General features: G+C 37.7%; 1 protein-coding gene across 1 annotated transcript in view; it reads left to right on the top strand.

Annotated features, from left to right (window-relative positions):
• The window catches only part of MICU2 (mitochondrial calcium uptake 2), a 145,840-nt gene that overhangs the window by 115,432 nt on the left and 18,301 nt on the right, over positions 1-12,107 (top strand). Inside the window, exon 7 of the mRNA XM_029960899.1 lies at positions 2,989-3,051. Coding sequence (XP_029816759.1) covers positions 2,989-3,051 — 63 coding nt within the window. The remainder of the gene's footprint in view (positions 1-2,988; positions 3,052-12,107) is intronic.

Genomic DNA, 12,107 nt, shown 5'->3' with positions numbered 1-12,107 from the left:
CTTCAAACCAGAATTTCCCAGTGCTTTTTGCTAGCATAAATGGATGTTCAGGAAAGGAGATCTTGAATGCAATCCCATGTTTTCAATAAGAGAGTTTATCTTGTCCTCCATAGCCTTTCCATTTCTGTGCACATTCTGCTCATTTCCAGTAAAAGTCTCTCCCTTCACGGAGAGACTCCTTCCTATTCCTTTGTATTCAAGCCAGTGTATTTCTGCTTCATTCATGTTACAGTGGTACACAGTCACAAGAGACATTTCAGTATTAGGGCCCAGAACGTTTTGGTGCTTTGCCATGCAACTCCAGGGTGAAGATAGAAGGTAGAAGTGGCATGTTCACAGATGCTAGTTACCATCCTTTCATCAGCCCTTGCCAGAATGCAGAATCATTTCTCAGAGCCATATTATCTGCATCTTTGTGAGGACAGTAAGGTACTTCTGTGAACTCTGCACTTCAAGACATTCTCTTGAGATTCAGTGAGGGGGATTTCCAGACACATAATAACCCATGCACATTAATCTGAGACCTCCCACCAAGAATAAGGCTACCAAAGTTCCCAAAATCCCCAGCAAGTAAGGAATTTCCCTAACTCTGTCCTGATTAAAGATGTCTAAGTAAAATTAATGACAGTTCAAAACTGTCAGGAATGGAGATAGAGTGGTTCTGATGGCACATGCAAGACTATGTGATTTAAACTTTCTAAATAGACTGTCTTACACACTTGTCCTGGAGCACAGATACCACAAAAAAACTTATAGAGCTCCATCTAGGGCTGAATGAACCAGCACCCGACACTCATTGTCGTGGTTTGGTACAGAGCACTTCTATAGTCCTAGAGCATCCACAAGCACTGATCTCTCTCAAACAACTGGAAGATGCAAAATCACCTCTTTTTATAAGACTGACATAGCCTTTCTGCCAGATGTTGTCTTGTTCAGAACAGATTACTTCTTAGTGTGTCTTTAGCAAAGAGGCTTCAGTTGTGCATAATAGGTCTCATTATCTTTAAATTAGCCATTAGTGTCTTGAGTGATGAACAGATATAAATATTAAATACAATAAATATTACATGGAGGAGCCCATTTCTTGAGGCAGAATTCTTCTCCCTCTGTGAGTAGTTGCTGTATTGGGCTGGAAAAAAACTTCTGGAAGTAGTTTCAAGCACTAAAAGGATTTACATACAGTGTAAGAAAATGATAAACTAAATCTTTTAGAATGCTTGTGAAAAAAATTACACTGGCTGTCTGTGCTCTTAAGTAGTCTCTGCAAATATTTTTAAGAGTCCTTTAAAAATAAAATCCAAAAGAAAAAAATCATATTTTCTCTGGTTTGGAAAGTATTTGTAGTTTTCTTTCTTATGTGTGAGCAAAAGATCAATTTTTCAGGTAAGAGAAAATGTGATCTTTCAATAAGAATGTTGACAAGCAGTTGTATTTTTATCCAGGGCTCTATAATGCTATTTTGCTATGAAGAAATTAATAATATTTTAACTGTACTAGTCAACTGTTTTGTAAATGATCAAAAATAAAAATAATTTGGAGAAACTTGGAAGAACGAGTACTGTTTAATTGCCTTATTTACAGTATTTCTTTTGATAGATACTATCAAGACATGGCATTCAAAATTTAGTAACTATCCTGAGAAACTAAAATCCTGAGGTTATTAAAAAAAACCAAAAACAAACCAAAGGAACAAAAACCAAACCAACAAAAAAAACCCACCAACTCAGAATGAGTGAATTTGACAAATTCACCCTGAGGGTCAAGGGAAGACCTTTGGCAACATGAACAGTTAGTGGGTTTTTTCTTACTCAGTATTCACAAGTCTGTATTGCTTCTCTGAACAACAACACAAAACAAAACCAAAACAAACAGAAAAAAGCCCACAAAACCAAGCAAACAAACAAATGAAAAAAAGCCCTAAGGAGAGATTTGAAAACAGTTCAAAATAATGGCTATATGGCTGTGCAGATTTGGTAATGGATTTTTTTCCCAGTTTTAGTGGGCAGGTTGAGGAATCACTCAGAAATGTTTGAGAAGCAACCACTAGCTTTGAAAACCCTGAGCTTTAAACTCATCTTTCCTAAAGTCTCCAAATCCAGAGTGATCGGTGTAAGTCCATATCTGTACCTGAAATTTATTAAGTCCCTTGTTCTTTCATTTTTGCTGTCCTTTTGAGGATTCATTCAAGTGTCTGAAAGGTAGGTATACTTCATACTGTAATAAATCACTCGTTCTTGTGGCAATGTTGACCTTCCAAGCTGAAATACATTCAAAGAAACCTTGCAGCTCAGATATACTGGAGGTACTGCAAATTAATGCACTTTCTATATTACCTTAAAGCTCTATTTGCGACAAGTTATGTTTTTAGATGTGAGTCATTTCAGTAATTCTGAAAATCTTCTTTGCTAATACATTCAAGATTAATTTATTTCTGGGGTGGAGGGTAAACTCAAACCACACTCTGCCTAGTGCCAGTTCTGACAAAAAAATGTTTTCTTATTTAATGAAATTATTCTTTGTTGTTAGTTGTATAGTACTTCGTTTGGACACACATGTTTTTCATGTATAGAAGATCGTGTCTGTAGCAGAACTGTGTAAAGCTATCTACAGGACAGCATGAAAATCAGGATAATTTTTATTTCCCAAATGATCCTTGACGTTATACCCCTGAGTTTCAAAATCTTATGAAGTGAATGCTAAGCTTCTAGTGCAAGAAAATCTCCTCTAAAAATAGAGTAAGCACTGGATTGCAAGAGATAGATTCATGTTCTGCTTGGCTATAGTAACCACTGTAGATAAGACATTCCTGGGGAAAAGTGTGTCTGAATAGCAAGATATCCTTAAGGATTTGCAAATATTTTGTCATGACTAGAGAACCTTGCAGAAATGTATAATTAAGAAAAGGTGCAATTAAAGCATGTTTCTGAAAAAGAAGACTCTTGTAAGATCACATTTGTAATTTTCTTGTTCTTTTTTCAACAAATACAGCTACAGAGAATCATTGGGAAGGAAGATGATTTGAAAGCAGCTGGAGATGAAACAGTACTTCGGGTATGAAATAGAGATAAAGTTTTCTTTACAAAAACATTTTCATGTTTCCTGTGAACTTTGTTATTTTTTCAGAGTTTTTATATAAGTATATAAGCGCCAGTATTAGTGCTTTAATTAAATGAAAGGGAATGATTTTTCAACTGCTTTCTAACTGGGAAGAAAAATGTTTGTGATTTCTGAACTATCTGAGGAAATGTTTTCAGTCAGTGTATTTCATGACTGTGTAGTCACTTGGTTATTTAGTTTCCATGAGCCTCTGTTTCAAAGTAACTCTCTTCTATTTATGAAAAACTAAGAAAAACCTCTGTATTGCTGTATGAGAATAGAAGGCTTTTCAAATAAAAACTGATATCTTAAACTTACCCAAGTGCTGCTGTTGCAGGAATATCAGCTTATTCTGAGTTGTTTTGAAATGTGATTACTGAGGTGTCACTGAGGTGACAAAAGTAAGAATTACTTTAGTTAAGTCCACTTCCAGAAAGCTTGCCACTGATGGAGATAGTGCAGGGCATGCTACACTGCAGAATCGTGCTGCTATTGATTTTTTGCTGTTAGCACTTGGACATGTTTGTCAGGAATTTGAAGGCATGTGTTGTTTAAATATCTCAGATCACTCTGAATCCATCTACAGACAAATTGCCACACTTCAGGAACAAACAAAGAAGATCACATGGGAAACTGGGTTTTTTGGCCTGGAAGGCTGGTTGTCTAGTTGGCACATTTCGGGTTGGTTACGGTCCTTACTCAAGACGGAGTTCTTAGTTTTGATAATAGTTGTGGTTGTGCTAGTAATGTTACCATGTATTGTGTTGTGTTTGCGAAGGGCCCTGCAAAAGATGACGCAGGGAGTATTTCTCTCACAATTGCAGAAAGGGGGAATTGAAGGGGTTAATAGCAGGTCTGTTAGCTCCCAGGATGAAGATATCAACTGGGCAAACTTTCAAGTGTATCCTTGACAATAAGGAAGTCAGTACACAGCCCTAATGGAGAAAACAAAGGCAGACTGTAAAGTTGGTAGGCCTAGGATGTGGGAACTGCAATAAGGCCTTGAGCTTTGCCAAATGTCCATAGAACCTAGCCAATGAAAATGCTGTTGCTTGCTTACCTAAAATAAGGGTACTGCTTGCTGCTAGCAAGGGGTATAAAAAAGCAGATGAGAAAATAAAGACAGATGACATCTTTTCTGCACATAATTGACTCCTTGTATCTTTATCGGCCGTCATGACTCTACACTGACAAGATGGCGTAGATGCAGACCAGAAGAAACAATCTTAGAGTATGATCTTTCAACTGGGAAAGAAGTTACATTGTTTTGCAGACCTTTAGCAAATGGTAAATACATCTCTTCAATGAAAGGAACGGGAAAATTCCTGCTCACTTCTGTCTGTTTTCCCCTGAAGCCAGCCACCTGCAACCTCCCTTCTTCCCAGGGAGAGTCTTTGCCAGCTGCCATCTCTTCTTCATTCTATACTCAGCAGAGAGACAAGATATTCTGTAGCCTAGGTGAGACTGAGTGAGACTGAAAACAGAGAGGAAGTCCTGAGTATACTGAAAACACCTCTGAAGAGGCTGATGAACCACATTACATGCAATAGCACAAGGGGCAGTGCCTCAAATTGCATCGGGGGAGGTTTAGATTGGCTATTAGGAAAAAAATTTTCACTGAAAGGGTGATCAAGCATTGGAACAGGCTGTCCAGGGAAGCAGTGGAATCGCTGTCCCTGGAAGTGTTCAAAAATTGTGTGGCTGTGATGCTTAGAGTCATAATTTAGTAGTGGACTTGGCAGTGCTGGGCTAAAGGTTGGACTTGATCTTAGAGGTTTTTCCAATCTAAATTATTCCATGATTCTAAGGAGGGGGAGAATACAGATGGATTGTCTCCGTCTATTACTATAAGATGCTGCTTACATCAGCAGCACTGATGTAAGGAATTTATACAGGACTCTGCTTTGTAAACCTATCATACTTCAGCAGTTTCTTCAAAGAGTTGCACATGTTTACTTTTTCACCTGCCTGGGGAAAAAGCGAAAGTGGCAGTATTGCCAACACCTTTAATACCTATGAGGCATAAAGTGGCTTCTGGTGCACAAAAATTTTCCTCCCTTAATGTATATTCGAAGTTCAGTTAAAAATTGTTTGACTGACTAACAACCATCCCTTTTCTTGAATCTTTTCATCAGTCACCAGATTAAAATAGCTAGGATTAATAGGGTTGTCCACTCCTCAAAACTGATTTCAATTGAGACTTAACTGCCATGACAGTGAAAGAAAAAGGATCTTTATTCTGCATGAATGCACAGCTATAGTATAAAATTTCCAGAAAACTTTGATAGAGTTGGACAGATTAGTTATGAACACATAAGGTTATTGTAAGCTAATTGAATACCTGAGCCGGAACGTCTCTCTTTTGTTTTTGTCTTGCTTCAAATTTTGTCTTCAGAATTCTCCATTCAGAAAAATCTGAAGTTATTGCAAGCAGAAAGTATTATTTAATACAGTTTCTTAAAAGATTATCAATGGAATTATAGTACAAAAGAAGAATTAAATAGCTATGGAGACTACAGCTAACTTGAAATTCTTCTGATCTCTATAATTCTACTTGGCAAAATCCAGATTATTGCATTTCTTCTAATTTTTATTTTCTTTCCTATCTCAGTCTCCCATGAAAGAAGTTGATTATATTTGTAAGCAGTGAATATGACTATACAATGTAGTCAGTGGATATGTTTTTACCCTTTCTTTTTAATAGTTATGGCAGTCATAGTATTCCTTTTAAGCAAAGCAGATGAAGCATAAAAATATGGGGTTTAAGTTGACTGTGTCTTTTGAAAGCTGAGATACTGCAATGGAATGTTGGTGTTTGGGATAGTTCTTTATTTCCACAACACTTTCACAATTTGCATATGAGTCTGCTGGTTTTTCAGAGTAAATCCAGTCTCTGATACCAGATGGAAAAAGTCACCAACTTAGGAAAATACGGTTTAAATGGTAGTCTGCAATTTTATTTAACCAGTGGGTTTATCCGGGTGTGTTCCTCTTACAGTGTAAACAAAAGTCCCAGTCATTTATTAACTATATGGAGATATCATTTAATACTCATTGAGTTGCTGTATTAAGAAAAGAGAAAGCAGTTTTCTGTGCTCCCAGGGTGCTTGTATCTCTGCCTTTTTTACTGAAACTTTGACTTGCACGCCTAAAATTCAAATTTTCACCAGTAATGGCCCTTGAATGGGATTGCAGTGGCTTTGGCTATCCAGATATATCCTCCATTTCAATGGAGGGTTTTTCTTTTTCCAATATTGTAATTGATGCTGGAAGAAAAGCCAAAAGGTCTGCCTAGCCTTAACTGACCCCATCTTTTGGGAAGTTCCATGCTGAGTTTTGCAGAGCAAAACTCATAGCAGGGGTGCCCACACAGTGAAGGAGGCTTACAGGTGCAGGCAGGCTTACAAAACTGGAACCTGGTTCTTTCTAATTAGATTGGAGAAAATGGCAAAGAAGTCAACAGAGGCAGTGACCTCACCCACCTTCCCCACAGGCCAAAGGAAATGCTCCATCTGGCTTCCTAGCAGAACTGTTCTTCATATGAAACATCCAGCTGAACATGTATGTCACTGTGGTTCATAGAAGAGGAGAACCAAACTGCCTACCTGGAAGTGGTTTAGAATATAGCAGGAAAGTGCATGAACTAGAAGATTTTGGTGTATTTTGAAAAGGTGTTGCCCAGTGACCAGCACCTGTTGCTCTTTTGTTACTGCCCTGAGTTCCTTAAAAGGCTGCTCTAACAGTGTATGGTGCTTTAGTGTTCTGGTAGTGAAAACAGTGTTAATGGCTGCAGATATCTCCTTTATAGGCAGGGAATATTCTAGATCAGGGACTTTGCTCTCAGGCCCTTCAATTTAGATTAATGAGTTATCAAGTACTTTCAATACCTCCCATTTAATATACTTTATATAATGGGTAAACTTATAAGTTAATTTTAGCTATTGTTAGAAAAGGAATGACAATACAGAATGTTTTATATTTGTTCTTGAAATGAAATTAATGTTGGGAAATACATGTGCTGTCTCATTTCCAAGTGATTAAACATATGCTTCTGGATTTCATAATGAACACATTTTCATACAAAGTGTGAAAAGTGTGGTTGGGGAGTTTTTTAACATTTAATTAGTAACTCGGGACACAGCTATTAATCTCTTTTAAACAGAAAACCTTTGAACTAAAATTGAGTGTGACTATACATGGTATACTTTTAGACCCATATATGAATAATATCCTATTATTTGTGTATCAGTTGTTTTAACCTGTCTACTTCTCTTTTTTTTTTTTTTTCTTGTGGTTCTAGAAGAGGTAAATGAGATTAGTCATTCACACATTTATCACTGCTTACCTGATATGGACAAGGTTTTACACTTGGACCTTCAGACATTGCAGGATTTTGATGCATCTCCTCAGCCACAGGGATTGTGCAGGTCATCATAACTTGCCCATCTGCTCCCTAGAATCTCTAGTTAAAGTTTTCTGCCCAGACCTTCAAACTCTGCATAACTCTGTAGTACTCTGTAACAGGGGTGCAACACATCAAATTTTGCAAGACTCTAGTCCAAGACTAAAATTAATATCCCTTCCCAAAAGAGTCTGTCATTAATCTTGTAACCTCTCAGTTCAGCTGGAATGCACATTTTTTCTTGACCTATCTTCTCCAACATAAATATGTATGTTTTCTATCAGCAGTTTAACATTGAATTCTGTTGAAAAGCTTTTAGATAGTGTAAATGAAGGAGCACTGTGATGGTCCTGCATGCTTTAAAGAAAGCCCTCCAGACAGGTAAACTCCCTAAAGAATCAAGACATCTGACACCAAAGTATTAGGATACTAAAAAACTGCAGGGTCATTTTTTGCCTCATGGACAAGGAAATTATGTTATTTTTCCATATGAGCTGATGACATTATAACCTCAAGAGAGAAAAAGAAACATGCTTTCTGACATCTTTCTAGGTACCTATTCTACAAGTACATTGAATTTGGCTTAAACAATAAAAGCCTCTCCCACAAGAAATTCATCTGGAAGTCTGTCATGGTCACAGTAGCGTTGCTTTCTATTGCAAAAATGTGTAAGGCAAGACCACCCTTTTAGTCTCTGCTGTTTAACCTACTCTGGAGCACTTTAAATTATACAGACAAACCAGATAGCAGTATGGGCTCCTGATAGCCCAAGGAAGACACGTGGTTTGGCCTTGCACTAATTTGTCTTTGATTCAAAACAGTAAGAATCTGCTTATCATCTCTGAAGGCTACCTAATGCATTTGCTTGTAAAATTAGTTGGAATAAATTAGAAATGGTGCACTTAAACATGCTCAGTTGGCATTTTGGGGTAACAGAAACCTGTGATGGCAGCATGAACGTGGACTACCTGTGGATATGTTTGGATACCAGGGGGAGTTGGTCACAGTCCTCCTGAGTCAGTTGCAGCACTGAGAGCAAGGAGGTTTGCACATGCTGAGGATGGATGTGCTTGGTCTTCAAGGCCAGGTCCACATTGATTGAAATATTGTGCTTCAAAGCACACCTGCTGAGGGGGGTCCTTATTATGGAATCTCTGCTTCGGGGGGAAAGTGTGCCATGACAGAGAGGCATGGCCTGAATTCTTGTGAGGAACTGTCCCCAGCTGTGTGTAGGAGCTGCTTTCACAGGCTGCCAGCAGTGCACCCCTGGGGCAGCCTCAGGCTTTGCAGTGCAACAGTGGCATCCTCTGACTCCTTGACACAGTCAACCCGCTCACAACAAGACTAGTTTCAACCTGTTTCTATTTGTGGCATAAAGTATCTCTTACAGTATCTACTCCCAAATTAACTTTAGCCCCTTTGGCTGGAAACCATTTTTATTCTGCACCTCTTCACAAATGCAGAACTGTGGGTGACATGCTGAAACCTAAGGATGTCCATAAAGTTGCACATTCTTCATTACTAAAGGCAATAAGGGTACAGCAGAGAGATTCCATGGCATTAGTTGTCATTTAAAAACTACTCATCCCACCAATAATGGGAATTATGGATTTTGTTGAATGCTGGACATAAGCTGTTTATTGTTTAGAAACTGTTCCATGAGATTTCTCAGATGTTGTCTGTTATATCCTCTGTAGAAACAGTTGTGCACATTTTAGCCCTTCTGCATCAGACCTTGAATCCTACCTAATAAGAAAGTGTGTTGCAAAACATTAAAAAGCTTAAGTATAGATTTACATCATGATGAGAGTTGATTCATCATAAAATATGTTGTGTCATTCTGGGGCACACTTGAGACTGTCTGGACTTCACCAAAGAGGACTGCTTTTGGAGATCTGGTCTCCTGGTCCCACTAGTTTGCCTGTTTACAGTTCCTTTGACTGGCTGTAGCTGGTAGGATTAATTTCATAATGGATACATCTTTAAACCTTCTTCCCAGAACTGAGTAGTAGGATATATCCCAACATCTTGGAGACTCTCAAAATCACAGAAAGTTTGAATTCTCTTGAGCAGTGTATGAGGGTAGGCTGGGACAGAGGTCTGGTATGATAAACTGACTGAGCTAGCAGCTTAAAAACAAAGAGCATTTCATAGAAGTAGACTCAGAAAAATTTGCAAGGATTTAGTCTTACCTTTGGAAAGATTTGGGACATCACTAGCAGACAGAAACTAAGTTAATGTTCTCCTTGCCTGACCTCACTTTTCTGCCTGTTCTTCCATCTACTCACTCTCCTTTTAACTAAAAAAAAAATGCAATCCAAAAGATGTATTTTTACAATTTCTATTGAAACAAGACATTGCACAGCAAATACCATCTCCCAGGAAGCAAGCACGAGAACAAGAAACGAGTTGCAGATTTTAATCATGATGAATGCTTTCCGGTCATGCCTCAGGCAAATTCTGCAAGGAAAGGTGGTAAGAATCTAGAGACAGTAAGTCTATTAGCATTTCAGATGAGTTTTGAAAATCAGTTAGGTACATTATTCTGAAAATCCCATCTCCCTGTGTGATAAGTTTCTTCTCAGTGGCACTTGTTGGTACTTGCTGCAGTATCAGGTCCTAAACGTCAAAAGCTCAGTGGGGAGCTACAGGGTTAGGTAGATCTGTGCCCATGACTCAGTGTTTGCAGCATCAGGCCTCTTATGTTAACAGCCTGTGTAATGTAATAAGGAAATAACTGTTGTGTTATCTGATCTTGCTTAAAAAGAAATAATTGCATAATTCAGCAGTTCATGGTGCTTTTGAAAAGTGTAGGAGGCGTTAACATTACTCTAGGAAAATTAGCCTATGTTTGTAATATGTACACATGTGTTCATTAGTTCACAGACTTGTGTGGCATCAGATTGTGTGGTCTTTGGGATTCTTTGTCTGACCCTGGAACATGTCTGAGTTCCCCAGTTGAGATACATGTCCCTGCCCCATTCTGTGCTTTTATCAAGACGAAACTAAGAACATCTCGATTCTTTCTCCACTCTGTGCCTCAGCTTTCGGTAAAATGCACAGTTCAAAAGGGTTCTATGGTGCACCCTACCGGAGCTGAAGGTACCAGATACACCAGAATACAAACTTTCACTCAATTTAGATAGTGACTCAAAGCTACAACTTTGGTCTTCTTTGCAGCTCTAGGATTAGGTTACCATTTCATTCTCATTGCAGAGACATTCCAAGTGTAAGTTATTCTTTTACCTAAGCTCAGTAGGGTGAGGTGTTGGAAATATTAATAGAATTCTCATTATCTTCTAACAAAGATTTGTCATGTTGGTACTAATTTATACAGTTCAGCAGCAAAAGCTCCTAATGATTCTGTGAACAAAAAGGAATTGTGTACTAACATGTACTTTAATTTAATAGCATTAACGCTAGGAAAAGCAATTTTTTGAAATTTTACCCTTAAGCTGTAGTCTCTGTGGTCTCCTACTGCATTTTATGCTTTAAAGAGATGTACTGTTTTGTAGTTTTAAAATATATTCAACTCTCACTAACATAGTATTTGGACATCTGCCAATTTCACAATGGAATTTCAACTGATAAAGAGGGTAGCCAACAAGTAGTGCATATTTGTTATTAATTCAGGGATAGGCTTTGTCATCTTAGGTAAGATGAGGTAGGTATTGTTTGTATGTCTTCTAGCTTGTAACTAGAGAAATAGAAGAAAAAAACTTTCTGTCACAGACTAAATTTTTAAAAGCTTATTTTAAACCTAGTTTTTCAGTTTGTTTTCAATATGGCACTGATGGTAATATGGACTCATTAAATTGGAAGCATTAAATTGCATAATCATGAATTCAGTTTTTAAAATTACATCAGCAAATTTATTTCTTGCATTTTTAAGTCTCCTTTAAACACGTAAGCAGAACGCACATTAGAATCTGACTGCATGAGGGACATGTGGATTCTTCTCTCTTTCTTCTTAGGAAACTTTGCATTTTGCTATAAATAGTTTGGGTTTGAATTTCAAATAAGCATACATGAATGTTTGACTTTTGACTTTCAAAAAAGCATATGCCAATGTTTATGCATCAGTCTTCACAGTAATCTGAAGTGTTTAAACTTCAGAAGGATGGATCTTGCAGGTATTTAAATATTCTTTGCCTGCAATTAAATTATAAAAGTTTGCATGTGGCTTGAAGAGGTTTTTTTCTGGGTTCACTCATACATAACTCATGTCACTGGCATTTGGTGAATTGTAGCTTGCAGTAGAAATGAGGAATGCTTTAACTATGAAATAACTGTGTCACATATGCAGTAAGCATGAAATGCAGTGGACTAATGGGACTTGTTATTGATGACGCTGAAAGCTAAATAACCATTAGTATTAAATCTTATGAATAGACTCTTGTCTTTCATCTTACCTCTTCAAGCAGATAAAAGACACAGAGGCTATTTAGATGTCATAAGAATAGTTTGCTGAAATCCCTACGGACTTACAAAAAAAAATCTCTCGTGTTGCTTAGTGTTTTGTTGTGTTCAAAGAAATGCCAGTATGCTAGTGCTGAAAGAAGAATTATGTGTGGGTTTAGGCTTGTTAAAGATGCTGTTGAGTTGAAAC

This window comes from Manacus vitellinus, unplaced genomic scaffold, assembly GCF_001715985.3.
Source record: "Manacus vitellinus isolate BGI_N305 unplaced genomic scaffold, ASM171598v3 scaffold_2_pilon, whole genome shotgun sequence".
Classification (NCBI taxonomy): domain Eukaryota; kingdom Metazoa; phylum Chordata; class Aves; order Passeriformes; family Pipridae; genus Manacus; species Manacus vitellinus.
Note: the sequence above shows the minus strand (reverse complement) of the source record. Positions and strands in the feature narration are given on the sequence as shown.